The sequence below is a fragment of the Rosa chinensis genome, chromosome 1, assembly GCF_002994745.2.
Source record: "Rosa chinensis cultivar Old Blush chromosome 1, RchiOBHm-V2, whole genome shotgun sequence".
NCBI classification, from domain to species: domain Eukaryota; kingdom Viridiplantae; phylum Streptophyta; class Magnoliopsida; order Rosales; family Rosaceae; genus Rosa; species Rosa chinensis.
The window spans coordinates 53,225,413-53,244,708 of NC_037088.1; the positions used below are offsets into that span (position 1 = coordinate 53,225,413).

The 19,296-nt window shown below is 38.3% G+C and overlaps 2 protein-coding genes and 1 long non-coding RNA gene across 3 annotated transcripts; 1 reads left to right on the top strand and 2 right to left on the bottom strand.

Annotated features, from left to right (window-relative positions):
• Positions 1 to 1,487: 1,487 nt before the first annotated feature.
• LOC112186762 (caffeic acid 3-O-methyltransferase) lies at positions 1,488 to 3,558 on the bottom strand. The gene is made up of 4 exons (XM_024325274.2): positions 3,069 to 3,558; positions 2,364 to 2,674; positions 2,115 to 2,179; positions 1,488 to 1,994 (listed from the first exon to the last, which is right to left on the bottom strand). Exons 1-4 carry the CDS (start codon positions 3,506 to 3,508, stop codon positions 1,698 to 1,700), a joined length of 1,113 nt encoding a protein of 370 aa, XP_024181042.1. The 5' UTR covers positions 3,509 to 3,558; the 3' UTR covers positions 1,488 to 1,697.
• A 1,520-nt stretch (positions 3,559 to 5,078) lies between these two features.
• On the top strand, positions 5,079 to 6,342 carry LOC121051793. Its single transcript, XR_005806943.1, has 3 exons — positions 5,079 to 5,217; positions 5,388 to 5,520; positions 6,276 to 6,342. It is a non-coding gene; the product is annotated as an uncharacterized LOC121051793 (long non-coding RNA).
• Positions 6,343 to 14,934: 8,592 nt separating this feature from the next.
• On the bottom strand, positions 14,935 to 16,575 carry LOC112178673 (anthranilate N-methyltransferase). Its single transcript, XM_024316860.2, has 4 exons — positions 16,141 to 16,575; positions 15,633 to 15,943; positions 15,409 to 15,473; positions 14,935 to 15,287 (listed from the first exon to the last, which is right to left on the bottom strand). Exons 1-4 carry the CDS (start codon positions 16,554 to 16,556, stop codon positions 14,991 to 14,993), a joined length of 1,089 nt encoding a protein of 362 aa, XP_024172628.1. The 5' UTR covers positions 16,557 to 16,575; the 3' UTR covers positions 14,935 to 14,990.
• Between the last annotated feature and the right edge of the window lie 2,721 nt (positions 16,576 to 19,296).

Genomic DNA, 19,296 nt, shown 5'->3' on the forward strand with positions numbered 1-19,296 from the left:
GTTCATGCCCTGTCCGGTGGCACGCCCTCGCGAAGGAGTCGTCGGATGGGCCAGAGAGGACCTAGAGTCTGATAGTGGGCTTTCCAGGTGTAAGCCTAGTCGGGGTGAAGGTTGCGTGGTGATGGCATCAAGGTGTAGATAGGGTGCAGGTGAAGTTGGGCGGTGGCGGTGTGTTGACAAGCGGACAAGGCTGGCATCTCCGCTTGGTGATCTAGGGTGGGACTCGACATTGGCGGTGCAAAACCCAGATGGGGTCGACAAGGCTCGGTGTTGGTTGGCTGGGTTATGGAGTTTTCGTGTAAGATCTGATCTGGTTCACTCTGATCTTATCTTTGTAGGCTCCAATCTGTGTTGGAGGGTGATGAGGGGAGAGTCTAGTGTAGGTGGTTGGTCTGCTCTACCTCAGATCGGAGTTGGGACGCTGCCAGTTGTGGGCCGGCAAGGGAGGTGCATGCGAGACGGAGGGGGCGCGCGCTGCTGCTGCAATTTTTCACTCGGACTTGGGCTTGGAAGTGGTTGGGCCTGGGCTTTAGTTATGGGCCCATGTTATCTTTGTTTTTCTATTATGATTTATTACTTTTTATTTTCGTAAAATGTGGCTTCATGCCAGCAATCAGTCCATATCAATCTATAGTAGGGCGACGTGGGGTTGGTCCTAGAATGCACACCCAGTGTGTCTTGTCTGGCATAGCGAGGCGGCGAGTCATTTACTTAATCAAATGGACACAACCTCCTAGTAGCAGGATGAAATTGAGTATCGCCGGATTTATTTCTGTGCGGCAACATAGTGAGCTGTGCTATTTGTAATGATGCTTCTTTGTGAGAGAATTATCTTTCCGGTATGTCACCGCTATGTCAAAGCAAATGGAGTAGCCATTCGTGCACTCTTTGCTATTTAGTGCTTGTTAGAATACATAAATTTTATAGAGAGTCTTGGTATTATTTCAGGATGTTATCTTTATGCTTATTGTAATCTGGGATTCAGGTTCTATGTCCCTCCCTTGTATTCTGCAATTTCATTAATCAAGGCTTGAGGGCAGCCACATCAGCCCTATTAAAAAAAAAACACTAATTAAGCTGAGTTCCTTGCTAAAGGTACAATTTAAATTAAAGGGAAAATTTCACAAATGGTCACTCAACTATGACTCATTCGACACTTTGGTCACTGAAGTTTCAAATATATCACTTTGGTCACTCAACTATTACACTGTCAATCACTTAAGTCACTTTGTTAATTTTTTTCATTAAAAAAAATTATAAAAAAAATACTCTTTAGGTGACTTAAGTGATTGACAGTGTAATAGTTGAGTGACCAAAGTGATATATTTGAAACTTCAGTGACCAAAGTGTCGAATGTGTCATAGTTGAGTGACCATTTGTGGAATTCTCCCTAAATTAAAAGTCTAAAATCTGGATCACTGGAAAGTGACGTCTTAGTCGCAGATATGAATAGGAATGATTAACATTTTATATTGGATTCCTTGAGATTGCTAGCCAAATAACACTGGGAAAGTTAAATAATCTGCAGATTATGTGCAGTTCTGATCAGTTAATGACTTGATCTTTTCTCTCGTTATGCAAATTTGCAGTCTTAAAGAAGAGAAACATTTGCAAACAATATGAACTCCACATATAGCGGAATCTTAGATGAAGCTTGAGTATCTTTGTGCATGATAGCAGCTTCTAAACTCGCCGATCTACTTAAAGAACTCCAGAACCCAAAAATTACAGACAAAACATTCATATCTGATGCCGCGAAACCCAGCAGCAGTTGCCAAGGCTATGAATTCTTCTTCGCTTCGCTCTTTTCCTCCCGGGTTCTGTGTCATCATAAGCACATCAAGTTGGGAGGTGCTCTTCACAGCAGTGCTAGTCTCTGGCACAACTGGAAGAAGTGCTTCCACAACAATTACTTTTCCATTGTCTGGTATAGCGTTGTAACAATTTTTCAGGAGCTTCAAGCAGTGTTCATCACTCCAGTCATGAAGTATCCACTACAATTTAGCAAAACATCGCAACATCAATTGCCTATTCTTTACAAAATAAATTCTAAATGAAAAAGCTTCACAAATTCACAAGACGAAAACATAATCCTTGAGAAACTGAAAAATCACCTTCATAAAAATGGCATCCCCACTTGGAACACTTGCAAACATGTCTCCTCCAACATGTTCCACTCCTACGTACAAAGCAATTTAACCCCCAAATTAAACAAGAAAAAATGACAAATGTGAACCGTCAGTTTCGAACATGTTGCCACGTTAAGATCGATAACCACTAAATTGGCCTGATAAACTTAAGTTGTTAAAAAATAGACCAATAATGTATACATTACAGTAAAATACTTAAGGTCATGATTATACCAGTGTAAGAAGGGGCGTCTTTGATGACATGAGGCAAGTCAAAGTTGATGCCCTTAATGTGAGGGTATCTAGAAGTTATTAGGCTAAGAGTCACTCCAAGGCCACCCCCAACATCAACAAGTTGCTTAAGATGCTCAAAACCCTTGTAGAGATCAAGAATTTTCTTGATAACAATAGTGGTGTGGTTGAACATTGCTGTGTTGAACACTTGGTTAAACCTGGGATCCAAACCTGGATACTCAAAGGCATGTGTGCCATGGACCCTGTTAAATGGGATTCCTCCTTCTACAACAGCACCTTTCAACTGGAACCTATATTCAACGCGTGTACCAAATTAGAGTTAGGAACTGAAATCAGATGCGCAAGTTTAAAGATCTTAATAGTTTTTTTGTTTCTTCGGCTTGTGGAAATAATGATATCCTTTCTTCAATTATTGGGCTTGATTCTCATAGGGGCTCAATTATTTCTGGTACTTGTGTACATAAATGGATATATTGAGTGATCCTCCTCCACTCCACCCCACTCATGTACAAAAATGAAGATAATTAAGTTATACTACCTTGTTCTCGTATGAGAATCTATACTATTATTTAAGAAAACGGATCGTAGTAATATCCATATTCATCTATAGTCTGTACTAACTAAACTCAAAATTCTTAAAAAAGATACAAGGAAAAGAGAACTAATTAACAAGAGAAAACGAACCAGCTGTCCAAGAAGACCTTGTCTTGAATCAATGCCATCATGGCGCCTAAAGAAACACCATCTTCATCACTCTTCACAAAGTACTTGGACACAGGAGCAAGACTATAAACCCTCTTAAAATTAGGCCCATCACTATGGTCATCATCATTAGTATTAACCACGGTGCAATTGAGCACAGAGTGACTTGCCAGTAGCCTGAGGATTCGATCCAACATCATGGGCGCCTCGGAGTTCTGGGTGCCTAGCTGAGCTGCAATCTTGGTTGAGGAGAGACCCGCACCCTCACCAGCTTTGGCTATGATGTCGAAAACTCCAAGCTCAACTGCTGATTGCATGGACATAGACAGCACAGTAGAAGTCACCAGCTGCATTGCAGAGCTGAAGCTTTCTTCTTCTTCTTTTGTGGACGTCATTACTGGCTTAGAACTGTCAATGCTCATTCTGAACTCAAAGGAAAACAGTTTTATTTAAAGGTACAAAACTATACTATATAACAGTACATTTCACATGCGTCTAATTTTCATATAATGTAAGAAGCGGTGGTTGGTGAATGATTGTTCTTATTAGGCAATGAATTATTAAGGGGTGGAAAAGGCCGGAGGTATTGTAGTGGAGGACCCAACGTCATCAATTCATCATAAAAGACATGTTACATGTGCTTTAATAATGTTTGCTTTTTGTTACTTTTGAAGGGGGAAGATCCTAATCAGAATATATACATATGGCCGGTGCTTGGCTTAAATGAACAACCAATGTAATTTTCACCTACATTTTCATGTGGTTCAATAGCAATATGAGTATATAATATTTAAATGATCTGACAGATACTGATTGATTATAAAAATTGATCTTATCGATCGTAAGTTCGTTGGAGGTACATGCACACACACATATATAGCTGTTCTTGCTTTCAAATTATTTGCTGAAGAGTTTTGTCTTTGGATATGTAGCTATCAAATCATCAAAGAAAGAAAACGAAAAAGAAAAAGGGTGCATCATTTGAATGCATGTCCTTTGAGAAAACTTCCAAAAGTGTGGATAAACATGATTAGGCATCGACTACTGAATAAAACTTGGATTAAAAATTTAAAATAGTTAAGGTCATATAATTTGATCAACCTAGTCTGCTATAACTCTATATATAGATCCCAAGGCTTTACATAGTTAAATTATTGTTGTTCTGATGGTGTTTAGCTAATGACACTTGAAGATTAATTAATGAGAACACATTTGATATAAGACGAGAATGAGCCTGGTTTAGCCGGAAATCTAGAAAAATAAAGAAGCGGCGTAGAATAAAAAAGAGTGATTGGAAAATAGATAATTCACGCATAATGAGTTTACTAGCCGCTGCAATATCCAAGAAAATTTGGTTTTGGACTTTTAAGGTTTCTAGTGCGAAAAGTCAGGTCTTAATTGATCAGATTTGATCAACTTTTGGCCAGAATGTCCGTTTGAGACGCATGATACATTTCCAGAATGGGAACCACAAGATCTTCAAGACTCACTTTAGTGAGCCCTAACGGATTTAGGCCAAAATGCGGGAAGCGTGAACATGATAGTAAAAGACTCCGTCAAGCGTCAAAAGCCATATGAGATGAGCCAGAATCCACTAGTAATTACGGGCACAGCAGTAAGAAACATAGATAAACTTCTATAATATTTGATTTTTTTTTTTATCGATAACTTGAATGAAAATTACAACCTAAGAGGTGCCTTATATAGGGCACATAAGCATAAATGTAATGCCCCGTACCTTAAATTCTTTTACCAGTTACATTTTACCGTGGTTGTCCAAGGAGTGACTCTTACTTTAGCCCGGTAAATTAGGAAATTCTTTGTGATTGTCGTAGGTTACGAAAAATCGAGTTCGTAGACACGTAGTTTGTCTAGATCGGAGTTATTACGGGGAAGTTGTAATTTAATGATTGAAGTTACTATTCTTGGTAGAGTTTTTTTTAATGAGTTTCCTTTTTGGGATTGAGGAGAGAGAAAGAATCAGCCCCAAAATGGGGACAGACCCGATCCCTCCCATTTTCTCTTCTTCTTTCGCCGTTTCTGGTTTTCCGGCGAATTTGTCGCCGTCCGGCCACCTCAGGACGAACCGCTTGCCATGGCATGATACTCTCTTCCTTCTCTTCCTAGTCATGTAAGTTTTTCACCTTGGGTTTCATTGGTTTTTGAGTTTCGAAGAGAAATGCAAAAATGGGGAAAAACCGGAGTTTGGCTCCGATCTCAGTTTTCCGGTGGTTTCCGGCCGGATTTCTTTGGGTTTTGGTTGTTGGTGAGGTGCTGAACGTGTTCCTAATCTTGTTGCAGCTTGTTTTGGCCGGTGGAGGAAGAATTGAAGGTGTTTGGGGCGTGAACATTAGGATGAACAGTAATCGAAGAAATTCTTGATTTTGGGGTTGATTTTCCGACCACTTTTGCTTGAAATTGGCTGTCGTTGCAGGTATAATTATTGTTGGGCTTGTTGTGGAGATTGTATAGGTATAATTTTCTTGGCCGGTTATGGGTTTTGGAGTAGTGGCGCGTGAAGCCACGCGCTGCCACTGATGGTGGCGTGTAGAGGCTCTGTTAGTCATTTAGAAAAGCATTATGCTCGTTTTTGAGTTATACTTGGTGTTGGGAACCTTTGTTTATCATTTTTTTTTTGCATAATTTGGTGTTGGATGTGGTTTTTAGGGTGATTAAGGTTATAATTTTGGGTTGAGAACTTGTTGTCATAATTTTCGTGGTGAGTTGAGATTGTTGAGACATTGGAGAAATAAAAATGGATTTTAGAATGTTAAGAGAAATTGGAATTTTTGGAAGAAATTATATTTCTTTTTTCCTTTACTTTGTTGACTAATTGTTGGTGGCGAAATTAGAGATGGAATTGTGAATTGAAAAGAGGAAAAGTTAAGAAAGAATTTGGAAATTTTTTGGAAAGGAAATTATGTTATAATTTGGTGATCAATTATGATTAAGGAATCGAAATTAAATTGATTAAATTATCGGAACGATCCTTGTGAAGGTTAAAGATTAAGCGAGGGCGTTGAATTGTAAGGGAATTTCCGTATTCAAGAATGTAAATTCCAAATTCGAAGAGTGGGTTTTTTTTTAATAGAATTTATGAGTAATGAATACTAATTCCAGAAAGAATGAGTTTTGATCTTGAGATTGTTTTCTCATAATGGATAATTATGTCGTACCCATTTACTACAGGACATACTGAGCCCTCGAGTGAGGAGGACACGAGCAGGCAGCAGGATTAGCTGCGAGACTCACTTGTGAGTGGAATTTTATTTTATTGAAATAATACATGCAGCATGGTTTTAAGTTTTTAATGGAATATTATTTGAGTAAATGTGGTATCATGAAAGAAATGGATTTAAAGAAAAGAGTTGGCAAGGAGGCTATCTTTAGCGCATGTGTATATTACCTAGTTGGCAGTCCCTTCTAGGTAATAGTCTGGTTGGCAGTCCCTTCCAGACTACATCCCTGTTGGCAGTCCCTTTTGATGCGTCATCTGGTTGGCAGTCCATTCCAGATGACATGAGGTAGTTAGTGGGCAGTCCCTTCTAACTACTTGTGGCTAGTTGGCAGTCCCTTCTACCCACCGCCTCCTATTCCGGTTGGCAGTCCCTTCCGATGCGTCATCTGGGTGGCAGTCCCTCCCATATGGCATGAGATGATTAGACAGCAGTCCTTATAATCATCAAATGAGTTTTCTTGAGAAGAATTGAATTGGAAATATTGTGGAATCTCGCTGCATGTCGGTTTTGTTAACAAGAGAAATGGGGAAGCATTCAATTAATTGTTTCATAACTTGTTTCAGTTTTGTCCACTCACTCTAACGGTTTTTAAATGTTTTTCCCTAGGTCCTTTGGTTTCAAATGCCCAGATTTCAGATTGGCCGAGATCTCGTCCAGGAACTTGAGGCATAGGAATCAGCGCTTCCGTTTTTGGCTGTAGGTTAATACTTAACCTACCTTGTATGATATCGGCTTAGTTATGTAGCACTGCTCTGATAACCTTTTATTTTTGGTGAATGTTAATGCTTGCGAATCTGTTATCGTATTGAAGTTAAGATGGAATTTGTACTTACTGAATGTAACTTTTACTTGTGGAGTGTAAATATTGGGTTGTGCTTGTGATTATGAGTTTAGTATTAATCATGTCCAGGTTTTGTGAAATTTTGGGTAGTGTTAAAGGAAAAACACATTATGTGCCTTTGTCAAAGTGATTGACGGAGAGGGAATCAAGCAATTAGCAATTACCATCAATCAGCATGGATTACGGACCAATCCGTAGTTAATGTCATCATTGTAATTGTTCTTTCTATTGTAATTCTCTCCCTATATAAAGGGGTTATGAAATGAAATGAGTAGACCATTCCAATCTCAATTTTACTTTAACACGTTATCAGCACGCTCAGAGCAAATAGCCAAGAAAAAAAACACTAGTTCTCTAGTTTCTTTCTTCCTCCCGTCGAAAAAAAAAAAAAAAACAAAAACCCTAAGAAGAAAAAAACTTTTTCTTCTTCTTTGCCGATTTAAAAAAAAAAAAAAAAAATCCTGTGAAGCAGCCCCTGCCTCGACCCCGTCAACCCCCACCAGCCTCCAACCTAACCCAGGCCACCAAACAGCCTCCGCGCCCGCCTTGCAGAGCCTACCCCAGCCCCCACGCCAGCTTCCATGTCAGTCTACCTCGAGCAGCAACGCGCCCCTGCAACACCGACCTCAGCAGTCTACCGCAAGCAGCAACATGATCCCTGCAAGCCCGCGACGTGACCCCAGCAAGCCAGCAACGCAGCCCCTCGTTTGTGCAGATCCTTGGGCCTGCAAACTACTGCTCCAATATCAACTGTGCAGATCCTCGTGTCTGCAAACCAGAAGGAGAAGACGAAAAAAAAAAGAGAAAATCAGAAAGAAGAAAACCAGAAGGAGGAAGACGTGAAAAAAAAAAAAAAAAAAAAGGTGTTACCCGGCCCAACAACAATCCAAAAAAAAAAAAAGTCAAGAAAAAAACATGACCCTGGCAAAAGTAAAGACCCGGCCCAAAAAAAAAAAAAAAGCAGGCCTCTGCTGCCCAAAAAAAAAAAAAAAGGAAAAAAACCTGCAGCCCAAAGAGGAAAAAAAGAGAAAAGCAAAGAAAAAAAAAACAACAAGGTTTTGTGGCTCTGCAAGAGGAAGCAGCCCAGTTCTTCTCAAGCCCAAAAACATCGTTACGCACGCCTGCATCAACACGCGCGTGCGCTAGGATTGTTTTATTTTTTCAAAACCAAGTATGTTCTCTTTTATTTAATCTCATACTATGCTATATTTCATTATTTATAATTAGAATTTTTTTAGCATCCTTTATACTTTATTGTTTATGCTTTTATTATATTTTATTATTAAGCATGTTTAGTTAGATAATTTTGTTCTTTTCAAGCATGCCATGTTATTTATGTTTTATATGATTATCTTTAAGCATGATTTATAAATATGTTTAGCATGTTTTATATTTTATTGCTTATGTTTTTATCATGAAATTTAAAGCATGTTTCGTGATTTTATTTATTTATTTTACTCATGATATATTATTACTATTATTATATGCAGCATATATTTTGTTGTATGTTTGTGCAATTTGAGCATGTCATGTAATTTATTTTTATATGCTATGTTTTATTTATTATTAAATGTGTTATAGTTATTTTTGTAATGCAACATATAAATTCCATTTTGCCATAATAATGAAAATTCATGTGCATTATATACACACTTACTGTGATAAAGTATTGTCACATAGCATCGAAAAAAATGTGACCATTACGAATCTTGGTCTTGAAATCTAATTCATATTTTTGGAAAATAATTCACGTGGATGTCTTTATGACTGCGTAATTTATATCTTCCCTCTTGTTTTATGTAGATGGCTGATCCAACTCGACCTGAGTTTGACATTTTGGACTCAGAAGGACTTGAGTACCACCGTTAGGTTTCCGATGTAGAAACTGTCTTTGTGGCAAAAGACTACACCGCCACCATTACTGACCCAAAAGATGATGAACTATTTAATAAGGTGAAAGCATATGCATTAATGTTTCTGAGGCGACATATTGATCTTAGTCTACGCTGGGAGTACCTTCAGTTGAAGACACCCAAAGAATTGTGGGATGCCCTTAAGGGACGTTTTGGGAACATTCATTACCAAGCAAACCCTTGTGGCTACCTCCTCGAACCACTCAGAGATCATTGTTGTACATGAGGCGGTTCGTGAGTGTGTATGGTTAAGAACTATCATTGCATATATTCAAGGGATTAGTGGTTTGAGTTCTACCACTGAAGAGCCTACTTGCATTTATGAACACAATGCAGCTTGCATCGAACAGATGAAGCTAGGTTATATTAAGGGTGATAACGCAAAACACATATAGCCAAAGTTGTTATACAATCAGCAACAACAGGCTCTCCTCAAGATTCAAGTGAATCAAGTAAGGTCTGAGGAGAATGTGGCAGATTTGTTCACCAAATTAGCCCAATGCCACATTTGAGAAACATGTGAAAAACATGGGAATGCGAAGTCTTTCCAAACTCCCTTGATTAATGCAAGTATCAGGGGGAGGTATAGACGTCAGGAGGAGTCTAACACACACATGTCAGCCTCAAATGTAGAAGGTGCGTTGTGCTCTTTTCTTTTGACCAAGGTGTATTTTTTGTCCCACAGGGTTTTTATTGTTACTTGGCAAGGTTTTTAGTGAGGCAACAACTTATGCACCATTTCATCTTTGACTTGGCACATGGGGGAGTGTTAAAGGAAAAACACATTATGTGTCTTCGTCAAAGTGATTGACGGAGAGGGAATCAAACAATTACCAATTACCATCAATCAGCATGAATTACGGACCAATCAATAGTTAATGTCATCATTGTAATTGTTCTTTCTATTGTAATTCTCTCCCTATATAAAGGGATTATGAAATGAAATGAGTAGACCATTCCAATCTCAATTTTACTTTAACAGGTAGCCTATTTTAGGGGATGTTCTGCAGATTTTTTGGTAGGATTTCACCTGAAGTGGGCCCCACAGGCTCGTATCTGGGTTTCGGGGTGAAACTTGGGTCGGGTCCTGTCAATAAACCTAATACAACTAGAAAACATAAAGAAGAATTTATTGTAGACTAAAACTAGGAAACCTAATTAAACCTGATTAAATAAAAGGGAAAATTTCGCAAACAGTACACCAAGTAAAGGCCACTAATAATTCTTATACACAAAGTTTCAAACCAAACATTTCGGTACACGAAATCTGAAACTCGACCCACTATCAGTACATGACGTCAATTTTTGACACCAAAATGTCCATTATGCCCTCAGTTCTTTTTTTTTTAATAATTTTTTTTTCTGTTATTTTTTTTCCTTCGTTTATAAATGACTCGAGTCATTTTTTTTCTTTCTGTTATGCGAGGTGAGGAAGGCGGCGTTGGAAGCGAGGGAGTGAGCCCGGAAGAAGGAAGAAGAAACGAAGGAAAAAAAAATAACAGAAAAAAAAATTATTAAAAAAAAAAAGAACTGAGGGCATAATGGACATTTTGGTGTCAAAAATTGACGTCGTGTACTGATAGTGGGTCGAGTTTCAGATTTCGTGTACCGAAATGTTTGGTTTGAAACTTTGTGTATAAGAATTATTAGTGGTCTTTACTTGGTGTACTGTTTGCGAAATTTACTCTAAATAAAAATTGGAAATAAAATCCTAGATACTAAAGAATATTACGCTTGAAATCCCAATCAAGATTTTGCTCGAGAATCCCGATATATCCAAAAGAGTAATTTATGATTAATTCCATCATTAAGAAGCCTATTTGAATACAAATTTCCAATATTCAAATTATTCTTCTTAATGTGAAGACGCTTTTTTCTTTTCGAGATTTTTAGTTGAAATTGGTTAAAATCTCACCCTACATCAGCTGTGAATCGACACCGATCAAGCAGCATAACCCGGATATGTTGGAAGCTCATGCCTAACTTTACCATATTAACATACAGCATACCTAGAAAGAAGCTACAAAGAACTGATATGGTTGGCAATAGAACCGAGTATGACTGATACTCGCGAGTTACACCAGTACACCAGATACTCAAATTTGAGCATTGGCTCTTGTAAGGGTTGTGGACCTGTTCAGATTTCGCTCATCATGTGCAGTACAATTCATAAAAACTTGCAAAATGGTACTTGCTCTGAATCTCTACTTACTGCCTGTGAAAAGAATCATTATTCAAACAAACAACTTGGCTGACCATTACAATGCTTACCTCCCCACACAAGACCCATGGCCACTTACATAACTCCAAAGAAAATGGGCCTCTTCGAGCTTTTATTGCATATAGAAGTTTTTCCTTTCAAATTTTGAATTAAATGCACCAGCTTCCCAGCTGACATGCAAAGAGAGTATGATCTAGCTTTACCTAATGGAAACCAAGTCGTCTAATGTTATTAATTAGTACACAATATACAAATCATGCTGCTTTGGCCAGGATTCTGGAATCCCTCCAATAAGATCAAACTCTGACAATTTTCCCCGACTGCGGTAGAACTCCTCCACAGGTTGACTCTGTGCGCAAGAACAACATTATATGAGATACTCGAATCATAAACTGAAACAAAATCCTAGACTTTTGTTATTTTATCTGACCAGTGACATTATAGTTTTTCTCATTTAAAAGGACAAGACTAATGGCATCAGCCAATCTTTGAAACTGAATGAACTTAGATTATTGCTGATTGGGTACATCATATCATTCATCTTCGTGAATACAAGGCGGCATTATTTTTTCTTTATATTTTTCTCAAGCATATGAAAGAAACTAGCTACGTCACATGTGAAACTGGAAACTCAATTACTAAATCATTTCTGTTGACGACCTTTTGCAAAGACCAGCCACAGCAATGATCTTGCTCAAAGACATGTCTAATCTCAATCAAACCGAGCTGAAGGAATACGATTAGGCAATTTACCAGAAAAGTTTACCTCCGGATTTCGATTCGGGTCGATTGGTTCGGCGGTGAGAACTGGGCCTGTCATCAAGAAACTGGAGCTGGCAATGCCAATGATCCAGAAAGGCAGAAGAGTGCGTCTGTGTTTCCAGAAGAGCGGCTTCTGTGCGTGAAGGCGTGAAGAGAAGGGTTTCATGGCTGTGAGGATAGGAGTTGGTATTTGCAAAGATTTATTAAACTACAGTATGTACCGCTACAGTGCTTAGCGGTGGCCTCTGCTTCTGCAGCTTCTAAAAGGAAGTCTCCACTGACTTCTGCCTTTCTAGAGAAAAAAGCCAAGGCTTTTTTAAAAAGCAGGCTGGGGACAGAGTTACCAAACACCAAATTTGAAGCGCCCCCCCAAACGCAGCCTAATTCAAACACTGTATGTTTGTCCTTGGTTTACAGTTGGTTGGAGCTTCGGCGGAGTCTAGGCGGGCATTGTGGGCGCCTAGGCGGTCTGGTCGGTCTGGGCGCTGGGCGTCTCGATCGTCTTCCTCACTTCCGAATAAAACCCAGAACTCTAAACCACATCGTTGTCTGCTCTCGAAACCCATAACTCCTGAGCTATGATTGCTAGTCGCCATATCTTCAAAGCACATATCTAACTCCGTCTCTCTCTCTCTCTCTCTCGATCTCTCCTCGATCGTCAGCGGTCGCCGTTTCTCTCTCCACTGCTCCAATCTATCTTTTGTCTACTGCCTCATGAAGTTATGATGAATTAATGAGTTGATGATTCATGAATTAATGAGTTGATGAATTGTTGGATCGATAGATTGATGAATTGATGATTGTTGGATAATTAGATACTAAAAATTGCTGATTTGATTTTAGAACAGTGCTTGGATTGATGGGTTTATGAATTGTTGAAGAACCTGTAATTGATAATTCTTTAAGAGTTTATTCAATAATGGGCATGAACAAATTCAGCGTTCCTTCCTGCAATTATTTTCCTTTCTTAATTGAGTTAATTCTGATATGCCTAATGCAATTGTTCATAGTTTTTCAGTTTTATTTTTTTCGTTCTGTTTTTAGTATTTACAATATGCCTTGCTTTAGTAGTTGGTATGCTCTGCACTCGATGTTGCTCCAGCTTCACTGGAGTGCTAGATGCAGTAGATTCATGCTATGAGTGTCCAAAATAATAGTCTGGGTGCCCAATTGCTCAAAGATTTTTCCTACAGCAGCTATGAGTTGGTTGAATGGTTTGCAATAGCTTGCAATTGTTTATTTCTAACTTATAGGCTTGCAAGTGTCTTTTTATTTTATTTCTAGCTTCTTAGAGCATCTCCAACAGTAAAAGCTATTTTTTTAGCTAAATCATCTAAAAGTTAAATTTAGGTAGTAAATTTATACATTTTCCTCCAGCAGTGTTAGCTAAACTAAAAAAATTGAACATGGAGTGTTTAGCTTTTTGCTATTTTCTCTCTCCTCCCTAGCTAAATTTAGCTTGAGATTTTAGCAAAAGCTAAATTTGACTTTCATATAGCTATTCTACTGGAGTGCTAAACTATCTCAAATTAGCCAAATTTGTAACTTTTTGTTGAAATAGCTAGTCTGTTGGAGATGCCCTTAGTACTCTATGTTACATTATATGCGGAACATTTTCTCTCAATTTTGAGTAATTTTGACTATTTTCAACCGAACAATTCTTAGGTTCACCTCTAGGGTGAATGAGCAAATTCACCCTCTCTTGTGATTAACGTATAATAACTTTATAATTTTTTAATCCAACCGTTCATGTTGTATAACGTAATATAAAGATTAGCTCTGTCAAAAATCAATTAAATTGAAGACCTTTTAGTTATTCATTTCTATGAATTACATGGACGGTTCATCATAGTATTAGTAAGTGTTATTAGAACCATTCATTTGTTTGATTCAATTAGATAATTAAACGATTTCCGATTTGATTGATTTTTTACAGAGATGATCTTTAAATAATAATTTAAAATATAGACCGTTGGATTATAAATTTATTAAGTAAAAATATGTTAATCGACAACGGAGGTGAATATAATCATTCACCATAGGGGTGAACCTAAGAATTGTTCTTTTTAACCAATTTCACTACTTTATATATTCTTGTTTATATAATTATATGCTATAAAATAAATTATAAATTAAAAAAATACAAACCGCCTAATCCCTTAGGCGCTAAGCCCCTGTTACATTATATGAGATACGTTTTCTCTCAATCTTGTTTATATATATATATATATATATATATATATATATCAAAAATATGGGTAATGTAGAAAATGGGTCGAGGTCTTTTTGGGGATGTAAGACATCTCCAACCCTAATGTCAAAAGCCATTTTGGTTTCATCAATCCAAGTCCAGCATCTCCAGCCTAATAGAAAAAGTAGTCAAAATAACCCCTGGGTCAAAAGCAAATGACTAAGTTTTGTATAACGAAAGCCAAAATGGAGAAGAAGGGAGAGGAGGTGGACTCCATGGTCCATTAAGATTATGTTATGACTTTTAACTAAAAGAAGTTTGAGATGCAAAATCTGAATGAATAGTAATGACACCAGAGGTGTTAAATTCATGAAATGACTATGCATGATTTTTGACTAATGAGTTGGAAATGCCCTAATGCAATCGAGAAATCATCCGCCATCATCATATATACTGATTTTTTTTTTTTTTACCCTCATCTTGTCAGAATCAGCTTTGTAGCTGGGATCAAACAATGTACCATTACCGATCGATGTCTGACTTGGTCAAAGGGGCGGATACATGTTAATAGTAGTGACTAAGAAGACAAGCCTAAAAATTTCCTACTTTTGCCCACACACATTTTCATTGCAAATTAACACACATCATACTTTTCAAAAGATAAGCAACGAGCAACTATATATCCTCAATAGCTTAAGAGTGTTTTTATTGTACCAAATGAAAGCATTGCCCTGTCTCTACTTAATAAACTCCATGACCCATATGTTAGCGACGAAACATTCATATTTGATGCCACTGAATCCAGCACCAGTTGCCAAGTCCATGAATTCTGGTTGGGTCCTCTCCTTCCCTCCTGGGCATTGAGTCATCATAAGCACATCCAGTTGGGTGGTGATCTTCTCAGTAGTGCTTGTTTCCGGCAAAACTGGAAGAACTGCCTCCAAAACGATTACTTTTCCATCGCCTGGAGTAGCACTGTAACAATTCTTCAACAACTTTATGCAGTCCTCATCCGTCCAATCGTGAAGTATGCCCTAAAAAAACAATCCAAAAAATTTGAATGGGTAAATCTAGCTTCACATGCGTATATAGTTCACTTCAAGCCAAATGAATATAAAAGAAACCTGCACTTGAGAAACTTAAAAAATAATCAACCTTTAAGAAAATGGCATCTCCACTTGGAACATGGGCAAACATGTCTCCTCCCACATGTTCGACACCTGCAAAAAGATTAAATCCATTATTATATAATATAATAAATTATATATAATACATGGTATATATTTTATATAAATTCTTCACTGTAGATTGTCAATTATTCTTTAAAGAGTGTTTTCTTACGTAATTCAGTACTGAAAACGAGTAGATTAAGGTCGTACCAGGAGAAGGGTGAGCATATTTTATAACATGCGGCAGATCGTAATTGATTCCCTTAATATGAGGGTATCTGGAAGTGATTAGACTGAGAGCTACTCCCAAACCACCACCAACATCAACAAGCTCCCCAAGGTGCTCAAAACCCCTGTAGAGATCAAGAATCCGCTTCACAACAAGAGTGGTGTGGTTGAACATTGCTGTGTTGAAAACCTGATTAAACCTCGGGTCCGAACCTGAATACTCAAAGGTAGGCATGCCATGGAACCTCTCAAATGGAATTCCACCTTCAATAACTGCGTCTTTCAGTTGTGACCTGCACATATGATATATGAGTTAATTAGTATGTACAGGATTAGATCAATTATATCAATACATAAAACTGTATATGAGTCAATTAGTATGTACAGGATTAGGTCAATTATATCAATACATAAAACTGTACACGCATTCTTACTCAATCAACTCCAAAAGATTAAATATTCGAACGTACGTGAAGTGATGAGAACATACCAACTGTTTATGAAGACCTTGTCTTGGAACAATGCCATGACGAAGCCCAACGAAACGCCATCTTCAGTCACAAAGTGCTTGGACACCGCGGAGAGCCTGTAGAGCCTTTGGCCATCAACCAGAGAGCAACCAAGTACAGAGTGAGTGGCGAGGAGCCTAAGGATTCGATCCAGCATAAAGGCTGCCTCAGGATTCTGGGTGCCAATCTGGGCAGCAATCTGGGGTGCAGAGAGCCCCGCACCCGCACCTGCTCTGGCTATGATATCAAAAAGTCCGAGCTCAATGGCTGATTGCATGGACATGGGCAGCGCAGATGAAACCACCAGCTGCACAGCATAATGAAAGCTTTCTGCTTCTTGCTTTCTTTCATCGTCAAGAACTATGGCTTGGGGTTTTGTTTCCAGTGAAGAGGCCATAATATTACCGTATATATTATCTAGAAACCCTCTGGGTTGATTTAGGTGCAGTCGGCTATTTATAGAATTATAGGAAAATATCGATTGATAGCACGTGTCCTCTCCTTCGCTCCTTTTGGGCCTTGTTCCTCCTTGGCTTTTAATCTTAGCCATTGACGGCATCTCCCGGGGCTCTTAAGACACCACATCAGCAAGTTTCAGGGAAATTAAAATATAGTTCTTGACCATAGTACACGTGGTGGTACATGGTGATATTATTGGCCCATATAATTTACATGTTATTTCTGATTGGTCTCTTTATTAATTTTTTTTTCCACCCCTATGGTCCCCACCAAATTTGAGTGATATTATTGATTGTGACCACCACATGACAGTGTCATGTGGTACTTCGAGACCACAGAATAATTCCTCAGTTTTGAATATTGAATGCAGAAATTTAGCTTTTTCACGTTAAGAACACTTCATAGCATTTACAATTTTTTTTTTCTTTCTCATCTCAGTCTCATTTCTCTTCTTCAATAATAACAATAACCGTTTTTTTGGGTACAATTCGATAACAGATTAACAGTAACTTTGCTTCTCTATTTATCACAAGGCCAATCAAGTTATTTTCTAGGTAAAGGGAATTGAAATGTTAGCTTCAAGAGAAGGAAGAAGTTGGAGATGAAGCTATCATGTCCACAATATAATCATAAATTCTGCCCATTGCAGACAGATTCATTGCAACCGGCCTTGAAACTTGTCACTGCACAAGTAAGGAGTCGGTTTCCAATATGACAGGAGACATGTTGTGCTCCAACATAAAATGCACAGCCATGTGATAGGCTAAAGCTTCTGCATGTTCAACTGAAAAAAGATTTTGCAACGGCACAGCACCACGGCTACCAGCGTGCCCCAAGCATGGGAATCAACAACCTCCACATCTAATAAACTGGACACTTCCTCCTGCATAATAGCTGGAACATTTTTACTAAAAACAACCGAGCTCTTATTAAAGTTCAGCAACTGACCTGATGCTCTTCCATAAGTTTCTAGTAGGGCTGGGATTTTAAACCCGAAAAACCGAGGAACCGGTCCAAACCGACCCGAACGGGTCGGTTCGGTTCGGTTTTCTCTCTTAATTAATTAATTTTTTTCCAGTTCGGTTCTTGTGTAATAGGAACAGTTCGGTTTCGGTTCCCATATTCAATTTTTGCCTTTACCCGAACTGATGTGCTTTTATTATATTATTGTATATTTTTAACTTGTTTAATGTCAGCAAGTGGGCTCTCTTTGGTTTCTCTGCCGCGCAGACCTTTCTTCTTTGAATAAAGAATCAAAGTCATCCTCATTTCAAAAAATAAATATTAAACTCATCCTTTTTGTCTCTCTCTCTTTCTCATTCCCATTTGTCTCTGTCGGCCCTCACCCACATAACCCCCTTTCTTTTTCTCTTTCTCCCATGTCTGATGTCTCTGTCGGCCAACCACTCATGCCTCCCTTTTTCTTCTCTCACTGTCCTTTATTTCTTTTCAATCACTCCCCCATCTCTTCCCTCACTTCCTCCGTTTTTCTTCTCTTTCTCAGTTTCTCTGTTATTTATTTCTTTTTAATCATTCTCCCCCATCTCTTCCTTCTTGTCACGGCAACCATTCTTCTTCTTCTTCTTCTTCTGCACTTCTTCGCCACAACTATTCTTCTTCTCCTGTCCTCCTTCTTCTTCACTTCTTCTTCTTAGCAATTATTCCAGTTTTTCAGATAGATTCATATCAGGATTCAAGCATAAATGGAACCGAATAAACCCGAAATCGAACCGATTCTTGTCGGTTCGGGTTTTGCTCGGTTTCAGATATTAGATATCATCAAACCGACCTGAAGTTTATCCCGTCGGTTCGGTCTCGGTTCTTGCTTTTTTTCCGGCAAACCCGAACAGTCCCAGCCCTAGTTTCTAGCAAGTCTTGAATTTGATAGCAGTCCGCCAAATCAGCATTAGCATATAACATGCTATTGTTTGCAAACAATAAATGATTAACTGTAGGAGCATCACTACAAATCTCAATGCCAGAAAGTAACCCTTCCCTATGCTTCTGTTGCAATAGAGCTGAGAATCCTTCAGCTCCAATCAAGAACAAATAGGGAGATAAATGATCCCCTTGTCTCAGACCTTGTGAAAGAATCACCAAGTCTCCGGGTTTACCACGCACCAAAAAAGAATATCGGATTGTAGTCACACACAGCATTACCAAATCAATCCAAGCCTGAGCAAAGCCAAAACGATTGATCACCCTCCTAAGGAACTCCCACTCCATACGATCATAAGCTTTACTGAGGTCCAATTTTAAAGCCATGAATCTCTCAGAACCATCTTGTTTATTGTGAACAAAATGGTCCATTTCATTTGCTACAAGAATGTTATCCGTAATTAACCTACCCGAAATGAAAGCACTCTAGAATGGTGATATAAAAGCAGGCAGCAGAAGCTTCAATCTGTTAGCAATAGATTTTGAGCACAATTTATAAATCACATTGCATAAAACTATGGGTCTAAGATCAGACATATGCTCCGGATTACTCACTTTAAGGATTAGACAAATATGTGTAAAATTTATCTATTTGAGAATCTAACCATGAAGAAATCTTTGAATTTAAAGCCATTTCAATTGAACAAACTCAAGACATGAAGGAAATATATATCTCTAAATTCTCTAATTATACTCTATACTAAAAGCCAAACCCCAAAATACTGTTCATTACTATTCAA